This window comes from Dipodomys spectabilis, unplaced genomic scaffold (assembly GCF_019054845.1).
Source record: "Dipodomys spectabilis isolate Male_0828 unplaced genomic scaffold, ASM1905484v1 ptg000051l, whole genome shotgun sequence".
Taxonomy (NCBI): domain Eukaryota; kingdom Metazoa; phylum Chordata; class Mammalia; order Rodentia; family Heteromyidae; genus Dipodomys; species Dipodomys spectabilis.
Window position 1 is genome coordinate 21,722,796 of NW_024870728.1, and position 21,990 is coordinate 21,744,785.

Here is a 21,990-nt window from a genome sequence, read left to right on the forward strand (position 1 = left end):
TAGGTTGATAGACACAAATCTAAATGCTTCTTTCCCTTTCTTTCTTTCTTCCTTTCTTTCTTTCTTCCTTTCTTTCTTCCTTCCTTTCCTTCCTTCCTTTCTTTTTCTCTTTCTTTCTTTTCTTCCTTCCTTTCTTTTCTTCCTTCCTTCCTTCCTTCCTTCCTTCCTTCCTTTCTTTCTTTCTTTCTTTCTTTCTTTCTTTCTTTCTTTCTTTCTTTCTTTCTTTCTTTCTTGTCAGTTATGGGGCCTGGGTGCTGCCCTTCAGCTCTTCAGCTCAAGACTAGCACTCTACCACTTGAGCCACAGTACCACTTCCTGCTTTTTCTGCCTATGTAGTACTGAGGAATCAAACCCAGGTCCTCATACATTCAAAGCAAGCACTCTACCATTAAGCCACCTTCTCAGTCCTCTAATTACAAATATACCATATGATAATACTGATGTGAAAACTTACAGACTCTTAATAAAGGTCACTGAATCAAAAAGCATATTATGCATATGAAAATTGTTTGGATATGCAATATTTAAGTGAAGTGACAGAGAGGTCCTGGTCACTCAAAGGGGCTGCAAAGGACACCAACCAGCAAGAAATTGTGCTAAGTCTGGAGCTAGTTCAACTTCATCTCTTTGTGGTTCCTTATCTATGCACATACATTCAAAGCAAGCACTCTACCATTAAGCCACCTTCTCAGTCCTCTAATTACAAATATACCATATGATAATACTGATGTGAAAACTTACAGACTCTTAATAAAGGTCACTGAATCAAAAAGCATATTATGCATATGAAAATTGTTTGGATATGCAATATTTAAGTGAAGTGACAGAGAGGTCCTGGTCACTCAAAGGGGCTGCAAAGGACACCAACCAGCAAGAAATTGTGCTAAGTCTGGAGCTAGTTCAACTTCATCTCTTTGTGGTTCCTTATCTATGCACACAGCTATTTTTGAAGTACACTGTATTCTATGGAAAACATCAGGATCATGCTCTCATGATGGATTATTGGCGATGGAGGTCTCATTTCTATTTCTTGCTTCTCTAGAGCATAGACCCTATTAAGAGTGAACTGTGGAGGCCTGGGGGATCCATTCATGCTCTCCAAAGGGAAAGAAGGTAGGAACAGACATGTACCTGCAACAGCATTGACAGCAGAGACGAACAGCAACTTTCTCAGCTTTTATAGACAAGTTTCTACAAAGATTTTATTTTGCTTCTTCTATTTACTGAAGTTTGACTCTTGCTGGTCTCCTGCACTTCTGAACCACTCAAGCCTGGTTTCTTTTCCAGGCTCCTTAAAAAACAGTTAAAGCGGTACAAAGACAAGTTGCGAGCAATATACACCTTGCAGGAAGAAAGAAGATGCAGATTTGAAACAAAGATTCATGAACTCAAAACAAACCAAGACAGTCTAAGGACCACGCTTCAGCAGATGGAGCAGGAACTACAGGTATAAAACGTGAGTAAGGCTGGCCACCTGGACCGCCTAGAAGTCTAACTTTGAGTTCTCCAGATAAGGTTGGGCTGAAGCCCAAAGCTTCATCTCCCACTTTGATCCATCGCGTCCCTTACCCTCGTCTCATAATCTCACATCCATCCTCCAGTACGCATGCGTCCCCTTCTGGAAGGACGCACCATTGCAAGACAACAGACAGAGATCCTTTACAAACAGCAGACGTAGGCAAAGCAGTTTTGCACAGCACGGATTCTTAAACTTTCTAGTTTCAAGATTCTTTGTTCATTCTTTAAAAATGTTGAGGACCAGGCTGGGAAGGTAGCTCAGTGGTAGAGTGCTTGCCTTGCATGCATGAGGCCCTGGATTTAATTCCTCAGCACCACATAAGCAGAAAAAGCTGGAAGCGGTGCTGTGGCGCAAGTGGTAGAGAGCTAGCCTTGAGCTGAAGAGCTGAGCTCCCAGGCCCAGAGTTCGGGCCCAGTGATTGACCAAAAAAAAAAAAAAATTGAAGACCCCTCCCCACCCAAGGAACATTAGTTTTAGTGGCTTATATACATTGCTATTTACCACAGTGAAAATTAGAACAGAAGTGACTTTAAAACATATTCTTTACTTAATTGGAATATAAAAGGTAATAAACATTATGCATGGAATTTTTTTATGCTGGTCCTGAGGCTTGAACTCAGAACCTGGGTGCTGTCCCTGAGGTTTTGTGCTCAAGGCTAGTGCTCTACCACTTGAGACACAGCTCCACGGCTGGCTTTTTTTTTGTTTTTCTGAGGGTTAACTGGAGATGGGAGTCTCATGGACTTTCCAGCCTCAGCTGGCTTCAAGCCATGATCCTCAGATCTCAGCCTCCTGAGAATTACTAGGATTATAGTTATGAGCCACTGGCAACCACTCCATGAAATATTTTAAAACAGTAAATATATAGAAAAGCTGGGCATGGTAGCACATGCCTATATTTCCAGCACTTAGGAAACAAAGGTAAAAGGATGACCGGTTCAAAGCTAGCCTTAACTACATGGTGAGACCTTGTCTCAAAAAATCAAACCAAACAAACATAGAAAAATCCCAAAGACTGAGGATGTATTTCAGTGTTACCTTACCACCTAGTAGGTACAAGGACCCAGACTTCATTGGCATTATTTTACATTTACAAATCTTTTTAATGCTTGGCTTAAAGAAAGAACCAAATTTTTCAAAAACTGTTCTAGAAATCAGTCTGTTGCAAGATGTGTTGATAGAAGCATGTGAAGAAATTTGACTTCATATAGATTTGCAGTTTAAAAAACAGGAAGATTTTCCTAATACTATTTCCTAATATTATTTCCTATTAGGAAATAATACCTGTGGTTTAGAATTCGATCTCAGGGCTCCACACTTGCTAAGCAGGTTCTCTAACACTTGAATTATATTCCCATCCTTTTTTTGCTCCAGTTCTTTTTCAGATAGCATCTTATACTTTTTGTCTTGAGCTAATTGTAAGGTAAGTTAAAGTAGGTCGCTGATGAAGAGAACACAGCATGGTATTCAGGCAGGAAAAGAAGTTTATTAACCAGACTGCTGCCTTGCCATGCATGATAGAGAGCACATGGCCGAAGGGCCATGCCTGGCCTTCACTGGGGAAGGGGCGGGGAGGTGAGGGAAGGTGTGGTAACACCAGACGCGATGTGACCTCAGAGCCTGCGACCCTCCCATAGTCCAATGGGAGGCATGACGCGGGCAGCCCTGGATGTGACCTTGGAGGAGGGGAAGTGACTGTCTGCAGGTGTGCCAGTTACCTAGGTGACACCGGCACTGGGCGGGCACTTAACCAAGATGGGGGAGGAGTCTGTCTCACCTTCCCAGGGTGGACTTTACACTAACCTTGGATCTTGATCCTCTTACTACCAACACCCTCTGTTGCAGGCACCACAGGCATGTTCCATATGTCCAGCTCGCTGGTGGAGAAAGGGCCTTGTTAACTTTTTTGCCCAGAGTAGCTCCCAAGCCACAATCCTGATATCTACTTCCTGAGCATCTAGGATTAAAGGCATGAGCTACCACACATCACTCAGGACACTTTTATTTAATACTCTACTAAAATACTTTAAAAATAATATTCTCTTAAAGGAGAGCTGCATTGTGGGGGTCTGAAATTGTATGTTTCATTAAAATCCAATGTCTAGTACACTTGAATGGATCTAACCAGGATTCGTTTTGTTACATTTATCAGTCTTGTTGAGCTAAACTGAATATCCTAAGGCTCACTCATTTTCTTTTGAAAAAACTCATTCATCAGTGTTACTACTCATTTCTTCAGAAATACTTAAGAATTGGAAAGTGGGGCTGGAAAGTTGGCTCAGTGGTAGAGTGCTTGCCTTGCATGCACGAAGCCCTGGGTTCGATTCCTCAGCACCACATAAGCAGAAAAGGCCAGAATTGGTGTTGTGGCTCAAGTGGAATGCTAGCCTTTAGCTGAAGAGCTGAGGGACAGCACCCAGGCCCAGAGTTCAGGCCCCACGACAGTCAAAAACAAAACAAAACAACAAGAATTGAAAAGTTATCAAGCTTAAGGTCATACATGCAGTTTTCTAACATTCTAATTTCTGCTTCAAACTTTAAATGTCAGAATAGACAATAACTATACTTCATTGTTTTCTTTGCAGTGATATTCTCATTCTCGTTAGATTTTTTTCAGAAATTACTTGCCAAATACCCAACTCTGAATAGTCATAGACTACACACTGTTTTGTGGTACAAAAAGGCCATGTACTTTGCATTGCAGTATGTATCTGAAGTGTTTCATGCACACTTCCTGTTTCATCACACACAATATTATTTTGAGGCAGTGCTGGGGTTTTGAACTCAATACCTTATGCTTGCTAGGCAGGCACTATTCCATTTGAGCCCCATTTACAGCCCTCTTTTGCTTTTAGTTACCTTTCCAATAAGGTTTTACATTTATGCTCAAGCTGCTAGACCACAATGTTCCTGTTTATGCTTTCTTTCATAGCTGGAATGTGCACCAGGCCCAGTAGTAGAGATGGCAGAGATGGGGATCTACATTATTGTTGCCCAGGCTGGTCTTGAACTGTAATCTTCCCAATCTTATTAGTAAGATGTCTGGTTTTTTTAAAACTGTTATATGATGACAAAGCCTCTTGTTGCTCAGTGTGTGTTGGTGCTGTCTGGATTTCTGTTCAGGTGCAAACTGCTATACTTACTGTTGATTTTGTACCAGGAGTGTATACGTAAATGCAACAATCAGCCAAACGACACCCACGGATGATTAAGAGAGTAACTTCACAGACATCAAAAAGGTCTGAGGGATTCCAAAGTCTGTGGACCACACTTTAACATGGAGAATAACCCTAGATTTTTATTTATGCCTCTGACTTGTGAACTCTGCCTCAGCATGCCCACTAGACAGATCACTGGGAGTTTATTATAATAATTTTTAACTATGAATGCAACCTATGTTTTCAGAACTTCCTGATGACCCTTGTAGAATGTAGGCTTTGAGAGAACTTGAATTTTTTCCAACTTTTTGTGATTATTCCTTGAGCAGTTTTACAAATATGTGGCATTAGCATCTCCTGGAATCTTGGAATTTAATATGTTTATGAAACAAATAAAATATTTCTTCTTAAACAAGATTTTCTTTGCTCAGGCAGTGTTACCACTACTTCATCCCTCATCCTCCTGTCAAAACATCATGTGTGAAGCCAAGAGTTCTTCATCTAACAGGACTTGGAAGGGAGGAGAATCTTCTCAGATTCAGAATGCCTCTGAAGGAAGTCCAAAATGGGAACCTATTCCTAACTCTGCTGTGATTGACAAAAGGCACAGAAGTCAAGCAAATGCAGAGTTTGCTCAGGAAAATACAGAACCTCCAGCTAACACTTTGCAAAGCACCACAGCACAGAGCCATTCACAAAAGATGCCAAAGAAAATCCAGAGCTTTCTATCCAGTCATCAGAAGGAAAGGCTGAAAATTTCTCCCGCTGAAATGGGCAGTTCTCTGACACTTGCAGAAAGAAAAGAGATAGTTAGCATCCAAGAGAGAGATAATGAGCAAGAGGGAGAGGAACTGCAAGACCTATTGTCAAAGCTCCTGGATGCCTTCAATCCAGAAACAACATCAGGTAAGATTTTCACAGTCAGAGACGATAGTGATAGTGACGGTCAAGGAGTAGAGAAGCTTTTAAAACACTTGGTTCCACAGTACTAACTATTCCAATGGCTGTGATTTATCTAGTGTGTAACAGAGTTCTGGATTTTTTGTGCATCCACAGCATCTCTGAATTTGACTCTTACAATTGACTGATTCACAGGGATATGGTGAGCATTAAAGGTGCTAACACATGCAAGACTTCAGTAGAATGCCTGATACATGGTAAACATGACACAAATATTGTTTTGTTGTTGAGATTATTGTTATCAGTAGTCAATAAATAACATATAATTAGGCAGCCCAATATCACCATTTAAAATCAGGATTAATGATGATGCTCTCTTTGTAAAGGAGAAGGGATTGAGGTATTTTATATTGTAAGTAGCACATCAGTATCACCTTCTTCATAAGCCAGATTTGCTGCTGATGTCAGAAGGCCTTTTGAAACAATTGCTATAGCAATTTCCTCTGTTTTGAAATAACATTGCCTTATTTCTTTCCAATATATATGCAAGTGCATATTAATGTATACATATACATATATACATGCAATGTATATACATATGATCATTTATGTTACAAACTTTGATTTGCCTAAAGATGGGATAAAATAGAGGATTATATTCTCATGTTTCTACATTAGAGGGAGCCTTCTCAAAATATTTAGGAGTTGGTATATTCATTTTATAGCACTACCATAATACTGGAAACTATTTTCACAACAGACTAAGTGACTTACACAAAAGGAAGGAAGGAAGGAAGGAAGGAAGGAAGGAAGGAAGGAAGGAAGGAAGGAAGGAAGGAAGGAAGGAAGGAAGGAAGGAAGGAAGGGAGGGAGGGAGGGAGGGAGGGAGGGAGAGAGGGAAAGGAAGGGAAGGGTAGGGGAGGAGGGAGACGGAGAGAAGGAAGGGCTGATTTTTCACAGCCCAGAGATTGGAAGTCTAAGACCAAGGTGTCAGAGCATCAGTGTCCTCTGAGACCTCTCTCTTTTTGGGGTTATCACTTGCCTTCTTCCACCTATGTCTTTATACAGTCTTCTTTCTGTATGTTTATGTTGAAAGTTCCTTTTTTATCAACACACCAGCTATATTAGAATAGAGCCCATTCTAGGGTCCTCATTTTCACTTAATCACTGAATGTAGCACCACTGGGGTTAAGACTTCATTATATAAAGTTGAGGATGGAGGGGACAAAATTCAGCCATGATCGTTGGAGACCTAGACATCATCATGTACTAATGTCAGTTTTATTCTGAATCTAGTATAGCCAAGTCAATGAAGCTCTATAGTTATGGAGTTATAGTCTTCTCATTAGAGGAAATGAGTTCACACAGATCCTAGAAGCATGCTCAAACAGTCTACGACAAAGACAGGATGGGGAACTCCTTGTGCCAGATTCTTAAGTTGACATAGAATTCCAGGCATTGTATTTCCAGCTGAACATCCTTGGGGCCATAATGAGTCTCCAAGGCAAAGTCAATGTTCACTTGACCTTTTTAAGAAAAGTTCATATAAAATTCACGTAAAAATTGGATTTTATAGGAAAGATTTTAGTCCTTGACATCTTCATCTTGTGTTGATGTTTTGGGTTGTTTTTCTGAGGAGCCAATGAACATGGCTAATTTCCGAACAGTTGTGGTGTGTTAGCTCTCAGAAATGCAGTGATTAGAATGTGCTTTAAAAAAAAAAAACAGTCATCATTGGCAAAGTCTACTACTCACTTATGTCACATTGGGAAAGCAATGCCTGAACCTTTTTTACCTAAAGGGGAAAGACTGATGAATATTTTAAGTGACTTTATTGAGATCTTTGTATAAAAATACATCTATATGGATATATACATGCATCGTTGGATTATTAAAAGGAAAATCACCAAAGAAAGGAAAAGGTATTTCTAAATCCAGATGATATGAGAATGCGTAAATACATGATTGGTATTATCTAGTCTTTTAAAAATATTAAAAGTGGGGCTGGGAAGGTGGCTCAGTGGTAGAGTGCTTGCCTTGCAAGCCTGAGGCCCTGAGTTTGATTCCTCAGCACCACATAAGCAAAAAAAAAGAAAGAAAGAAAGAAAAAGAAAAAGAAAGAAAGAAAAAAGCTGGAAGTGGCACTGTGGCTCAAGTAATAGAGTGCTAGCCTTGAGCTGAAGAGCTGAGGGACAGCGCCCAAGCCCAGAGTTCAGGCCCCATGACCGGATCCAAAAAATAAAAATAAAAAATAAAATAAAATAAAAAATATACAAAGTATATATCTCAAAATAGTCATCTCTATTTTCACATATCATCTCAACGGAACCTTTGAGATGCTTCTTTAGTAAGTACAAATTATTATACAAATGTGCTTATAATTCAATAGATTTTTTTTGGTCAGCCATGGGGCTTGAACCTCTGGGCCTGGGTGCTGTCCCTGAGCTCTTCAAGGCTAGTGCTTTATCACTTGAGCCACAGTACCACTTCCAGTTTTCTGGTGGTTAGTTGGAGAAAAAAGACTCACAAATTTTCCTGCCCAGGCTGGCTTTGAGCCATGATCCTCAGATCTCAGCTTCCTGAGTATCTAAGATTACAGTCGTGAACCACTGGCGCCTGGCCAGATGTTTATTTTTAAGATGGAAAGCTATAGTCTTCCTTTTTTACCTTAGGCTTATGTTTTTGAAGCCTTGAAGCATAAGCCTGAAGGTCTCTATGATTAGTGTTTACATGGCCTATATCATTACTCATTCAAATATTTTTCAGTTAAACTTGGGTCCTTATTCAGTCTTGTATTAAATGTGATCCTGTTTTCAAACTCCACTTAATCAGTGGTAATGTGTTATAAAATATACTCCAGAATTTATGCATAATCTATGTGATGTCCACGCTGACACAGAGATGGAAGGTGAAACAAGGTAAATGAAGGCTTTTTTCCCCACTGTTGTTTATTTTCTTCTCTGTTTATCCTGGGAGCACCAGACAGCAGAAGTTTCTGATTGCTTTAGTGTTGCAGCTTTCTTAGCATTTTTACTTTCGGAGAAATAGTGGGGAAAAATTAGAAATATCTATTATTTACAAAACACTGAGCTTTACTTAATATAGTCACCTAGAGAAGAGCAATCACACAATACATAAAGAAATCAAGAATTTCAACATTGATAGAAATGTTTGAATAAAAAACAAATAGAGGGCTGAGGAGGTGGCTCAGTGGTAGAGTGCTTACCTTGAACTCTTGAGGCCCTGGGTTCAATTCCCTCAGCACCACATAAGCAGAAAAAAAAAAGCTGGAAGTGGTGCTGTGGCTCAAGTGGTAGAGCGCTAGCCTTGAGCTGAAGAGCTGAGGGACAGCGCCCAGGCCCAGAGTTCAGGCCCCATGACTGCCAAAAAAAAAGAAAGAAAAGAAAAGAAAAGAAATTTTGGACCTGAAAAATTATACACAATAGCTGAAGTGAACATTTCCATAGAAGGGTTCAACAGAAAACAGCACTGTTCTCCTGAGCTCACTGAGCATTTTAACAATAGATTTTCTTTCAGATAAGTCATCTGTCTCTATTTTAGTCTAATTGTGGTGCTATCTTACTCCTCTGTATCAAGTTTCCCTTCTTCTTCATCTTTCGTTACTCTTTGTGCAGTGGAACATTCTAGCAAACTAGGATCAAGCAGAAAAAAGAGCCAGAAAGCTCAAAGAAACAGAAAGAATGCACTTGAAACTATCCAGCCTAAGGAAAGAAAGGGGCAAAGTGATGAATGCTTAAGATTCATGGCATACCATCAAGGAAAAATTTATATATACATATATAATATATATATGTGAAATAGATGCATATATATATATAATGAAAGTTCTAGGTGCAGAAGGAAGAGAAACATGATTAAAAAGCTTGCTCAAAGAAATAATGACTCCCAACCATCAAATATAGGGAAGAAAATGAAATTGAAATCACAAAAGCCCAACAGATCCCAGATAATTTGAACTGACACACTCCATCATGAGCTACATCTTCACTGACTTTTTAAAAAAAAAAAACATTTCAAGGTACTACTAAAACATAAAAAAAATTACCAAACAAGAAAAACTCTTATGGATTAAATGGATTATTGCTTTCCTATTTCTTTCTTTTTCTCTTTTGAGACAAAGTCTCTTTAAGTATCTCACAATGGCCTCCAGTTTATGATCCTCCTGACTCTGCCTCCTGAACATTGGCATTTTAGGTGCAAGCCACAATGTCCCACTGCTTTCCTATTTCTTTATTTTTCAGTCACTAGAGGCTGAGAACACTATCTCTCTCTCTCTCTCTCTCTCTCTCTCTCTCTCTCTCTCTCTCTCTCTCTCTTTTTTGTCAGTCATGGGGCTTTTCTGCCCAGGCTGGCTTTGAATTGTGATCCTCAGATCTCAGCCTCCTGAGTAGCTAGGATTACAAGTGTGAGCCACCAGCACCCAGCTCTTTTTTTTTTTTTTTTTGGTCAGTTGTAGGGTTTGAGCTCAGGGCAAGGACACTGTCCCTGAGCCTCTTTGTGCTCAAGGCTAGTGCTCTACCACTTGAGCCACAGCGCCACTTCTGGTTTTTGAGTGGTTAATTGGTGATAAGAATCTTCCAGGGACCTTTTTGCCTGAGCTGGTTTTGAACCACAATCCTCAGATCTCAGTATTACAGGCGTGAGCCACATGGTGCATGGCTAAGAACACTATCTTAAAATAAATTTGCACAAGCACAAAGGTTTTTATTCAGGCTATCGAGCATGTCTTACTCAAGGTCTCCACTGCACTAGAGCAGTGTCAGAGAATGTATGGACTAAGATGCATCACCACCTCTCACAGCCATCCAAAAATAGTACACAAGGAGCCACAATGCAAGTCATCTAGCCAAAAGCTATGTAACTAACATAATGATCCTTTCCATATGTTCATTCCCTATGATCTATTTTTTATCAACTACACAACTAACATAATACTACATGTTTATAATAAATTAAAATTCTGAAATGTAGTTTTTCTGAAAACAAACTCACTGCCATGTTCTCCATTCCCTCTGTCAGAACTTTCTCTCGTGTTTTTATTTGCATACATGTACGTCTTTCTTTTTTCAATGTAAGCTAAATCCCACTGTACTTTTGCTGTTTTCACTGCTTCAATGTCTTTGACATGGAGCAATGCCATTTTTAACATGCTTCAGAATATCTCTAGGTATGAATGGACTATCATTTACTTTATGATATATAATTAACTTGTTTTTAATTGGTAGTCTATCTCACAAAGGCTTTTGTGCTTATATGAAAACAGAACTGATCGCTGCCAAATTCTTCTCTTCCTGTAACAATAGCTATTATAACATCACAAGAGATCACACAAATAGTTCATAATGTAGTTGTAGAGTTGTGTTTCTGGACCAGCTTAATCAGTATCACCTGAGATCTTATTATAGCTACAATTCTCAGGCTTGTCCCACATGGACTGAATCCTAACTAGGATGAGGGTAGCAATCTGTTTGAACTCTCCAGATGCTTCTGAGACACATCAGAACCTGCAAGATACCACTATAGAGTAAGGCTTCTATCCCCTAGACTTGTGCTACAAGCAATGGGAAAATATACTTTAAGATCTCACAATCTGCTGGATTCATGGGATTGATAATGATAAATATGAACCATTTAATTTACCACCTAACTTAGGGAAAAAGTACGGTCCCCAGGAATTGAGGAAGGTTAGATGCTGGCCTCTGCGCAAAAGCTTCAGCAAGTTCCATTGAGAAGTTCCAGTTGTATTTTCCTGAAGTATCGCCTGTTGGTTGATTCCAGGACCACAGTCCTCGGTGAACACGGACCTGTACAGTGGAGCTGAGCGGCTGTGCAGGGCCTTCTCTGCCTTTGTGGATCAAATCACCTTGCCCAACTTGAAGTGAAAAGGAGTCCAGGCTCAGAGGCCCTTGGAAGTGATAACAAAATGCATATTTAAAATCTGAATTAAAATAATTGTCTTCTAACCCCCCCCTCTCAATAGCTGGTTTGAAGTATGAAGTTGTATTTTTTAATTTCCTTACTCATATCTCTTGGTTCTCTTTGTTCTTTTGTTCAGAAAAAAAAGTTTTGTGTGTGAGGAGTAGGATAGGGGAAAGAAGACACAGCGGCTCAAATCCAGCTGTGCTGCGAGTTCATCCGAGGGCCATTCTAACTGTGGAGATTTGGCAATAACATTCAAATGTGTGATCTACATGTCGGAGGCAAGTCTGCTTCAAGTATTACTTAAATTGGAATCGATGGCCTAAATTTTTTCTATTTGACTGCTGCTGAAGGATAGGCTTGATTGAAAAAAAAAAAAAACTAAACCCACAAACAGACATTTAGGAATGCATGTAAAACTTGTAAAATCTGAGCAAACTCTGGATGGCAGCAGTGCCAGTCTTCTGGTTGTGATATTGTACTATAGCTATACATGGTGTTCTCATAGGGGGGAAAATAGATAAAGGGTATATATTTGTCTCTATCATTCTTTACAACGCTCTACAAATTAATAAGTATCTCAAAAATGTCCTTTCTTCATATATTGGATTAGGTGGTGCTGTGTATGTGATGCTACTATAGATTTTATCTATATAATCTGTCATAGTTTGAAGAGTAAATGATATCTTTTCATATAGGATTAGTATTAGGTTTTCTTATTAAATTCCACTCCAGTATTTAAAGTTTTTCTTTTTGGTATATTATAAATGTTGTGTTTTGGTTTACTTGTTGAACACATTTTCTTTTCTTCTTACTGTTTCCCAGAGTGTTTCTGGGGACTGATAGCCACATCCTAGAGCATACATCAGCTCATGGACCAACTCTTGACCACTACCGGTTTTGTACAAGCCATGAGCTTAAAATGGATAAGGACAAAAGAAGAACATTTTGTGACACATGGAAATTTTGTATGTCAAATTTCAGTATCTATAAACAAAGCTTTAATGTACCTATTATTGTAGCTTTTTTTTGTTTTATCAAGACAGACTTAATTAGTTCCAACAGAGACAAAATGACCCATAGAATCAATAATATTACAGAAAAATATTGCTTACTCCCAGGGGAGGGGAGAAGCAAAGCAGGGTCCATTCTTCAAGAGTAGTGTCTTATCAATGATTTATAAAAGGTAATAAATTTATTAGAGTGTCATGGAGGATATGAGGAAAAACACTAGAGAAAACAGGAAGAATGCAAACTCATGAACCTATTTAGAAAGACAGCCAAAGGGTGGCACATGTCTTTTGGAATCTTCAAGTAGTTGAAGGAGGGGCTTTCATTTCAATGTCAGTTTATGAGGACAATGCATATTGGTGAATGCCACCTCCTTCATCATTCTATCCCATCTCGCCCAACTCCAGCTCCCTGTGCAAGTTTCCTAGCTCCATTTTCACATATATACATTGAATATTATGTCTACATTCTCCTACCCTTCTTCTCTTCATTCATCTACCCCCTCCCTTGAACTCTACTCTCCACATACAGACCTCAAGTTCCAGTTTCCTGGTTTCATTTTCTTAGACCATAAGTTAGTTATTCAAAGGAGTTACATTATTGAAATTCTTCCCTGTATATGCCATATTTTAGTTAACACATCTGTATGTGTATATACATATGACTATGTTTATGTTTATATATATATGTGTGTGTGTTGATTGGTTGAATGATTTATAAGTTAGACCTAAGTTCCACATATGTCTATCTGGGTTTGACTTCATTTAACATGATTTCTTCCTGGTCCATCCAATTTTCTGCAAAAGACATAGCATCATTCTTCCTGATGGATGAGTAAAATTCCATTGTGTACATATCAGGGAGACAGATTTTTAATACCCTCACTTTTCATGATCAATCACAATTTCAGGTTGGACTTCCTTCCCTCCTCTTGATCTTTCTCCAGGCTCCCTTCCCCCATGGCTGGGAGTGGGACTAATCTTCAGAGACAATAGCCTTATGATAATATTCCTTTCAAGTGATATTATTTAGATATTATTTCTGGCTTCTGGAGGCCTCCAAACCTTTTTCTTTGGGTCTAGAAAAAGCAAGAGAATTGCTAACATAGTTCAAATTTAAACTTGTTATCAATCATTGGTCATAATAAAACTATTGGAGACATGGGAATAATTAGAGAGAAAAATAGCATGAAGTCTAGAACTCAAGGAAATTTGCTAATTGAACTTCACTGCTATGAACCTCATTCAGGGTTGGTCATTTATTTATAGTTTCTTTTCTTACCATGATGTTCATTTTCATTTTATTTTGCTTTGTAATGTGGAATATAACAACCTATAGGCTTAATTTTTAATCAAACAAGAAACATACAACTGGAAGATAATTTATACCTATGCTATTTTATTAGAATTTGGCTATCATTAATGGTAACATGAAGTGTTTTAATAAAGAAACTCCAATAACATTACTTGGACTCCAAAGCTTTTTTTTATTAATTTATTTGTATTAGAAGATTTCTGTATATCTCAGGGGTTTTTTTTTAACTTTTTGCTTCATTCAATATTCAAAACTATTCTCTCAAACAAGATTTAGTATCTCCAACATTGGTAACTGTTCATTAATCTATGTAGTCCTTTATATGCTAGTGCATAAGCAATTCAGTCATTATTGACTTAGAATTAATGCAGCTTATTCAAGTGGAAAGTATGACACTCTGTTTCATTAATAATGCCAGGCATCTCCAAAATGTAATCCATCAACTATGAAGAGGCAGAAGCTCCCAATCCCCAAATCAACTTGGAAGTTCATTCTTTTAGTGGGATGGCCTGGCAGTAGTCACCATCTGAAGGAACATGCTAATAACCTAAAAGAATGAAGCTTTAAAGAAGTTTTAAAGAAGTTCTGGTAGAGAACTTGGCATGGTACTGACTTCTGGATATTTTCACCATTTAAAATTTTTAAAAATAATCAAAAAATGTGTATTTTTCAATTTCAAGACCTGCGTTGCTTTGAGGTTAGATTTACTTTCGCTTTATATCCAGGCTCAATTTTCCAACAAACCTAGGCCCACTCCTGTGCACATGCCTGCTTATCAAATCTTCAATCAACTCTTTCTTCTTTAGGAAAGGGGTTCTTAGAAGCTGAGAATATACACCTGAAAACAGAGAAAATAAACTTCATAAGGTCAGCAAATTACTGAAGACTACTTGAAAATCCATACATTGATTTTTAAGAAATCAAAATTTGTATTTCTGCCTACCTACTCTCAAAAATGCTAAAACATTTATTGCAGGGTTTATTTATTTATCTATAAGTTTATTATAAATGTATATTTTATTTATTTATAAAAGTGTGTATTAACTTCAAAGTTGATTTATATATAAATTTATTACAAATATATATTTATTTTAATATATTTGTGTAATTATGTATATGTTTATTCGTATGTAAATACATTTATTTATATAGTTAGAGAAAATTTGGTGTTCTGTACAATTAGTCATGTGGTCTAAGTTTACTAAATAATTATAAATATATTCCCTTATCAGTTAATGTGCATTAAAATATTTGGCTATAAACAGACCATAATTTTTAATACATACACACAAAGAAAGCACTTTATGCCATCTGTAATGTTCCAGAGATTGACTTGGCTTTCTAAACATACTTCATGCCACAATTATCTTAGTGGGGCATATTCTGATTATTTCTCAATTTTCTGTTACTATAAATAGTACTGCAGTGAAGAGCCTGTTCTTCATCACTGAACACTCATCATGTGAATGTTGTTTCTAGATGAACAATTATGGAGTATGTTACATAAGAAATTTGTTTTTTTGGTCGGTAGTGGGCCTTGAACTCTGGGCTTGGGCGCTGTCACTGACTCTACAGCTCAACGCAACTGCTCTACCGCTTGAGCCACAGCACCACTTCCGGTTTTCTAGTGCTTTATTGGAGATAAGAGTCTCATGGACATTCCTGCCTGGGCTGGCTTTGAAACACAATTCTCAGATTTCAGCCTCCTGAGTAGCCAGGATTACAGGTGTGAGCCACCGGTGCCTGGCTAAGAAATTTCTTACAATGAGTAAAGTTGAAAGTTGAGCATTTGTGACTCTATATTTCTGAAGTATATTTTTCCTCTTGTGTGTGTTTGAAAAATAATCACTATGAACATTTGTCAGCTGAGTACCACCTAGAACCATTATTGAATTATGCATCTAAATTTTAATTTCCTCATCACAGAGAAAAAGACTCCTCAATTTTTCTAGAATATATAAACTGCCAATCTCAGGAAGGGAGATGTGTTTGCTCTTCCAAGTGGTAGAGCAAGTCTGCTGAAGGAAGAAGGTATTGTTTAGACACAAACAGGGTTATACCTTAAAATCTCTCTCTCTCTCTCTCTCTCTCTCACACACACACACACACACACACACACACACACACACACACTTTCTCCCCCCCTCCTTTTTTGTCAGTAGTGAGACTTGAACTCAGGGCCTGGCCATTGTCCCTGAGCTCTTTTGCTCAAGGCTAGTGTTCTGCACTTTGCGCCTCAGCACCACTTGTTTTTGTTTTTGTTTTTTTCTGGTGGTTAATTGGAGATAAGAGTTTCATGGACTTTCCTGCTTGGGCTGGCTTTAACCATGATCCTCAAATCTCAGCCTCCTGAGTAGCTAGAATTGCAGGCATGAGCCACCGTTTTCTTTCTTTGCATGGGAACCTTTGTGCATTAACTTAAACTCTATTCCTTTTTAGTGTTATCTGTGTTGTGTACTCTTGACCTAATACTAGTCCCCTACCTTTTCCCCTGCCCTCTCTTTCTTCTCCCCATCTCTCTTTTTCTCCCTCTCTTTCTCTCATTATCTTTCTCTCCCTCTTCCCCTCTCTCCTCCTTTCTCTCCTGCCCTGTATTTCCTCTCTCTTCCCTAAAGTCAATTAGCAGTTAAGCTGGGATGTGTCTCCCCTCTTAATACCTTCCTTTAGATATTTCAGCTTTCAACCATTAGCCAATATCCGCCTAGACATTTTTAGAGTCTTTTCTTGTAATATCTCTGTCCTTCAGTGTTTTCGAAGTTCTCATTTCCAGACCTATAATGTTCTTGCTGATCACTGTCATAAACCCACAATGTCCTGGTCACCATCTAGCTCGGTCAGTGGTTCATAGGATAAAGGTCTTCCAGATTTTTTTCAGAGTTCTGTAAGTTCTTTCTTGCATTTTGTTTTTTTAATAGAATCACAGAACATGAAAAGACTTCGTTGGTCATCAAGTTCTTTCTATATCCTTCAAGTTCAAATGAAGAAACTGAAAACTAAATACTTAGGTTAATTTGCCCAAGGTTCCATAGCCCTTTGATTCCTATTTTTTCACATTTTGTTGATGCAATATTAATAAACATGATATAATCCATACAAAATTACATGAGTTACATGTTTAATGACATCAACACAACAAGAACGTTTTCTGCATATTACGTACCCACCTACTTTAGCTTTTCCCTTCTTCCCAAATGACATGATTACTCCTGGGAACTCTGAGAACAAACACCTCTTCACCTTCACCTTCATTCCACCTGATAGCTTATTATCCCCAGTGATAAAAGGAAAAATTACTGGAGGATTCCTGAAAGTACATCCAGATCCCAGTTGAACCACTACAGATATAATGAAGTTTATTGGAAGGACATCTCAATGTTCTTATAACTATTTAACTTGTAGACATGTATCTTCTTGACCCAAGAGCTTCTTTGTGATTAACCAACCAAATGGAAAACAAATCTTTCCTAAGGCTCAGACAATTCCTTGTGCCTGCATAAAAATAACTTTGAAAAAGTAAAATGTGTCCTCCTCATACTTAACTACTTGCTAAGTCTCCTTAAGGTTTGCTGACCAGCTGAGCCAGTAGCAGCTCTGTAATGCAATGAAGAAAATGACTTCCAAAGTTGAAACTTTCTGTAGTTTTATGTCATATACGTATATTCCATATTTATAAAAATGTTATCTGTATAACATACCTCAACTACTCTCATGAACAGCTAGACACAAATAATGCTATTTTCAGTTATTCTATAAACATTACATGGAATTATGCACAGTAATAATGTTAAATAAAAAATAATTGATAATTTTTTTGCACTCAACAGCTAAATATAAGAATGGAAAGTTAGCTGGGTGCCAATGGCACACGCCTGTAATCCTAACTACTCAGGAGGCTGAGATCTGAGGATGCCGTTTGAAGCCAGCCCAGGCAGGAAAGTCTATGAGACTCTTATCTTTAACCACCAAAAAGCTGAAAGTAGAGCTCAGTCTCAAGTGGTAAAGTTATCTATGTGTACTATGTGATACTTGTGTACTTTTGAGGTTCACTCTTTGCAAGGAATCTACATGACACTAAATTCCTCAAGTCCATTTCCCTTTTTCTGATACTTTGTCACATTCATCCTTGATTCACCCTTTTAAAAAGATAAAAAGGAGCAGGGTGGGTCACCTTGTTTACTCCCTGCGTGTTGTAATTGTGCACGGGAGATTTTCTCATCTTCTCCAGCCAATTGCCTCCTTCCTAAGCCATGATTCCTGGAAAGAACACAGTCCACATAGATGTCCCAGAAGAGTTGGGCCAGATCCCAAAACAGTGCCCCATGCTTCAAGTTCTCAGATGACTTCAGGTAGATCATAAAGTCCCAGAAGCCTGAAACAGAGTTGGAAATGCGAGGCTTTTGCATTTCCAGCAGGAGAACAGAGGAAGACTCCCAGCACTGTGGATCTGCTTGGTTCAGAGCAAGCAGGTCTGTCTGGCTGTGACAGAAGAAAGGAGACACACAGCACATTCCCACAATGAGCAGGGAGCAGATGAGGCTCAACGGGCGATGGATCCCTCTTCTGTTCCCAGGATCAGCCATGGCTCTGGAACTGCATGAGATGGAAATGTATCAGTCCCTGCTTATGTCCCAGGTAGTAAAAGAAAGCAAGTCTTCCTTAAGAACCTTCATCCTTGCAAAATAAGCACCTCGCTGTCACTAAATACAAAGCCTTGTCCTGCATCCCAAACCACAAGCCTCATTCTAGCTAAAATGACTTATGGCCAGGCAGTGTAAAATCAAAATAGGCTAAGAAGTATCCCTAACCTGTGTAGTTTTGCAAGATAAAATAAGTGAACATGTTTTTCTCTGTGGCAGAAGAATACAGTTGAAGCAAAAATGTAAACTCTTGACATGTATCTTTAATTAGTTGACAATGTTTTGCCTAGCTATCCTAATGGAAATTTCCTGTTTAATTCAGAATTTAAATGTAGGTTTTATCTTTGTATGCTTTTGTATTCATAATGGCTTATAAGTTTTTTAAAGACAACAGAATTGTAAAACATAATAATGATAAACATAAGAGGTGTTAAAAGTGTAGGTAAACATATTTAAGAACTGAAAACATATTCAATCCACTAGAATAGATTCAACAGGCATTGTATAACACCTGAAATAACCTGAAATTCAGATAAAACTTTATAATGAAATTGTTTTTATAGTTTCTCTCCTTTCTCTGAATCACAAGGACTTTAAAGTTAATGATTTGCCTCTCATTCGGTTCTGGGGGCTCACTGCCTGTTGTAATAAAATCATCAGTGAGAAGTGTCTACTTCTCACTTTTAAATGATCCTTTGTCACCACTTCAAACAGAAGCTCAAAGAGAAACAATGGCTGAAGATAACTTGAATTTCCTCTTTTCCCAGAAAAAAAAAGTTTATCTGATTTTTTCCCCCACAAACTTTACCAAATGTATACAGCCTCTAAACAACTTCAACATAAAGAAGAAACAGAAAGGGCACACACAGCTCACACAACTTTATCTTGTATTCCCAAACCTTTTAGATACTAAAGGTTGGCTCAAAGGTGGGAGAGGGGGACAGGAGGAAGTTTAAATCGCCTGAGAATACGTCTTCATCCGAATATGTAATACCATAGGATGGAATCTTTCTGTTTTGCACAACAGAATAAACACTCCAGAAACTTAGAACATGAACATCCCTCCTTCTAAGAAGCATGCTTGAGAGACAAGATTAATTCAACACTTTTTCCTGTCTTAAGATAAGTTGTAAATTAGCTCTACTTGAAAAAACAGGCTCATTGTGTTCTTTTGTGCACTAAAACACCAGAGGTGATTTTTCCTTGAGGGGGAGAATGGAAGCTGTTCTCGTTTTCAGAGGGCGCAGCGCGGGACGCTGTCCAGGGTGCTGAAGTGAGCGTTGTTGGGGACTCCCCGAGGGCGCGGGACACAGAGCTCCTGCTGGAGACGCCTGTGGCTTTAGGAAAGGATTGTCCCGGCCAAGAGAGTTGTAACCCTGGGGTGCTAGTCCCTCACTGTACTTGGGTCTTACCCCAGCACCCGAAGTGGCGGGCTTCGTCCTCCCAGGGCTGAGCTGCCCCGGGACCCGCTCCATCTTCGTCCCCACTCACCTCTTCACTCCGCAGCTCCGCGCCCTGGCGGCAGAAGGATGCCTCTCCGCGCTCACCTGCCCTGCCCTGTCGATCTTCCCGCTCCCTTCGCGAGCGACCCGGCCCCCGCTCCGCGTCCCGGACGCTACCCTCTCTGCCTGCCTCTTAAGCAGCGCCGGGGTGTGTTCCGCGCCCCTTCCAGTCTACGTCAAAGCGCCTACGGCCGCCACTTCAAGTCCATCTCCCACGCCCTCCTCTTCCTTTCCCGCCCCCCCCCCCCCGCTGAACCACACCCACCCTCCCCGGCCCTGACCCCCACCCACCCTCCACCCAGCGGCCGGGAGCCTTTGTGCGCCCTGAATTCCCCGACCTCCCTCAGGACGCTGAGTGCTGTTGGTGGGAACTGAAAAGTTGGGGCCCAGTTCTATACCCATGTAGGGGAGAGTGGAGGTCCCGTACCCCTGTGCCTTTCTGAGCATAAAGGCATGGGGGAAGACCTGAAATTTGGGGAATGGAGATAAAAAACATAGGCTGCCTCCGGTCCCCAGATAGAAAGCGCGCAAAGGATAGAAAGTGACTCCAGAGATATTGTGCATGTGCCCCATGAGGCCTTGACAAGGACAGAGAGCAATCAGGGGTTCAGATTTGCCACTGCCGGAGGTTTCTCTGACCGGGGCCAGTCTGGGTTGTTGGCCATTATCTGGGTTATTGGCATTGTTCTCATGAACATTTAGCTGTGAGCCAAAAGGAGGAAGCTCCCAGGATTCTCACCTCAGGGTTACTTCATCTTACCCCGGGGGTGTGGGGAGGGGGGGTCACACTCAGGTCTAACTTGTCTCCTGGGCTCTGCTGAGCATTCGCTACCACCTTAACTGAAACACCGCCACCCAAGGGGCCTTAGGCACAAACAAGTCTTCCCTTCCCAAATGTATCTAGGTTTTGTCTTTCACCTAAAAATCCCCTCAGAGTCCTAAATAGAACTTCTTGTCTCCCATACGTGAAGGCTTTTGTGCCAGTTTAATAGTATCCATGGTTATCTTCCACAGGGGCAGGGGCTTTCCAGGGAGGTTTACTGAAGCCATAGAAAGCCAGCCTCCACCCAAGCAACAGGGAGAAGGAACTCTGAAGAGGGGTCCTGAGGGGCCCCAGGCGTTTCATTCCTCGGAAACTTCAGGAATATGCTTCAGTTTCTCCATCTCTGAAATGGGCAGCTTAATGCCTGCTTCTATTTACCCCCATAGGAATGTGAGAAAAGATAAGGATGATGTCCTGCTTCTTGAACTTCCTGGCACTCACATCCTTTTGGGAAAATGGAGCGTGGTAACACAGTGTGTGACTGAGGCATGGAGACTGGCAAGGGAGAACCAGCGGAACCTGTGAAAATGCCTGTGCTCTTCATTGATGGATGGATATGGGGTACAAGGGAAAGAGATCGACTGAAGAGAAACCAAGTACTGAGAGCCAAGTAACAAAGTTCCAGATTAGCCACAGCTGCAAGGAAAATCATGCGGAGAAATAAGTTTGAGAAACAGAAATCAGATTTGGGTTTTGGACATTTTCAATGTGAGGTGTGTCACATGCAAAGTGGAGATGATATTATGAAGACAGGGAAGAGGTGGAACAAATATTTGGGATACAGGGATAAGGGCAAAAGCCTGACTTGAAACTCTATTGATATGTAGGTTTATCATTTAAACCAGGAACAAGTATGGAAAGTGGGTAAGGATTGAACTCGAGAAGTGGCAACCATGAAATGATTTTAAAATCAGAAGAGTGTGGTACCCTGGGAAGACAATGAGATAGAGATTGTCACCATATAGGCAGAAATCAGCACCACATAGTTTCAGCAAAGGATATCTATATCTATCTATCTATCTACGTTTATTTATTTATTTATGTATTGCCAGTCGTGGGGCCTGGACACTGTTTTTCAGCTCTTCAACTCAAGGCTAGCACTCTACCAATTGAGCCACAGCACCACTTCTGGCTTTTTTGTCCTGCTTATGTGGTGCTGAGGAATTGAACACAGGACCTCATGCAT

General features: G+C 39.7%; 2 protein-coding genes across 2 annotated transcripts in view; one reads left to right on the forward strand and one right to left on the reverse strand.

Moving 5' to 3' along the window:
- Dytn (dystrotelin) overlaps nt 1-11,480 on the forward strand; it is a 38,675-nt gene extending 27,195 nt beyond the window's left edge. Inside the window, exons 11-13 of the mRNA XM_042679344.1 lie at nt 1,288-1,447; nt 5,109-5,583; nt 11,377-11,480. Coding sequence (XP_042535278.1) covers nt 1,288-1,447; nt 5,109-5,583; nt 11,377-11,480 — 739 coding nt within the window. The remainder of the gene's footprint in view (nt 1-1,287; nt 1,448-5,108; nt 5,584-11,376) is intronic.
- A 3,066-nt stretch (nt 11,481-14,546) lies between these two features.
- Nucleotides 14,547-18,422, reverse strand: Fam237a (family with sequence similarity 237 member A). The gene is made up of 2 exons (XM_042678992.1): nt 18,011-18,422; nt 14,547-14,680 (listed from the first exon to the last, which is right to left on the reverse strand). Exons 1-2 carry the CDS (start codon nt 18,420-18,422, stop codon nt 14,547-14,549), a joined length of 546 nt encoding a protein of 181 aa, XP_042534926.1.
- Nucleotides 18,423-21,990: the final 3,568 nt, after the last annotated feature.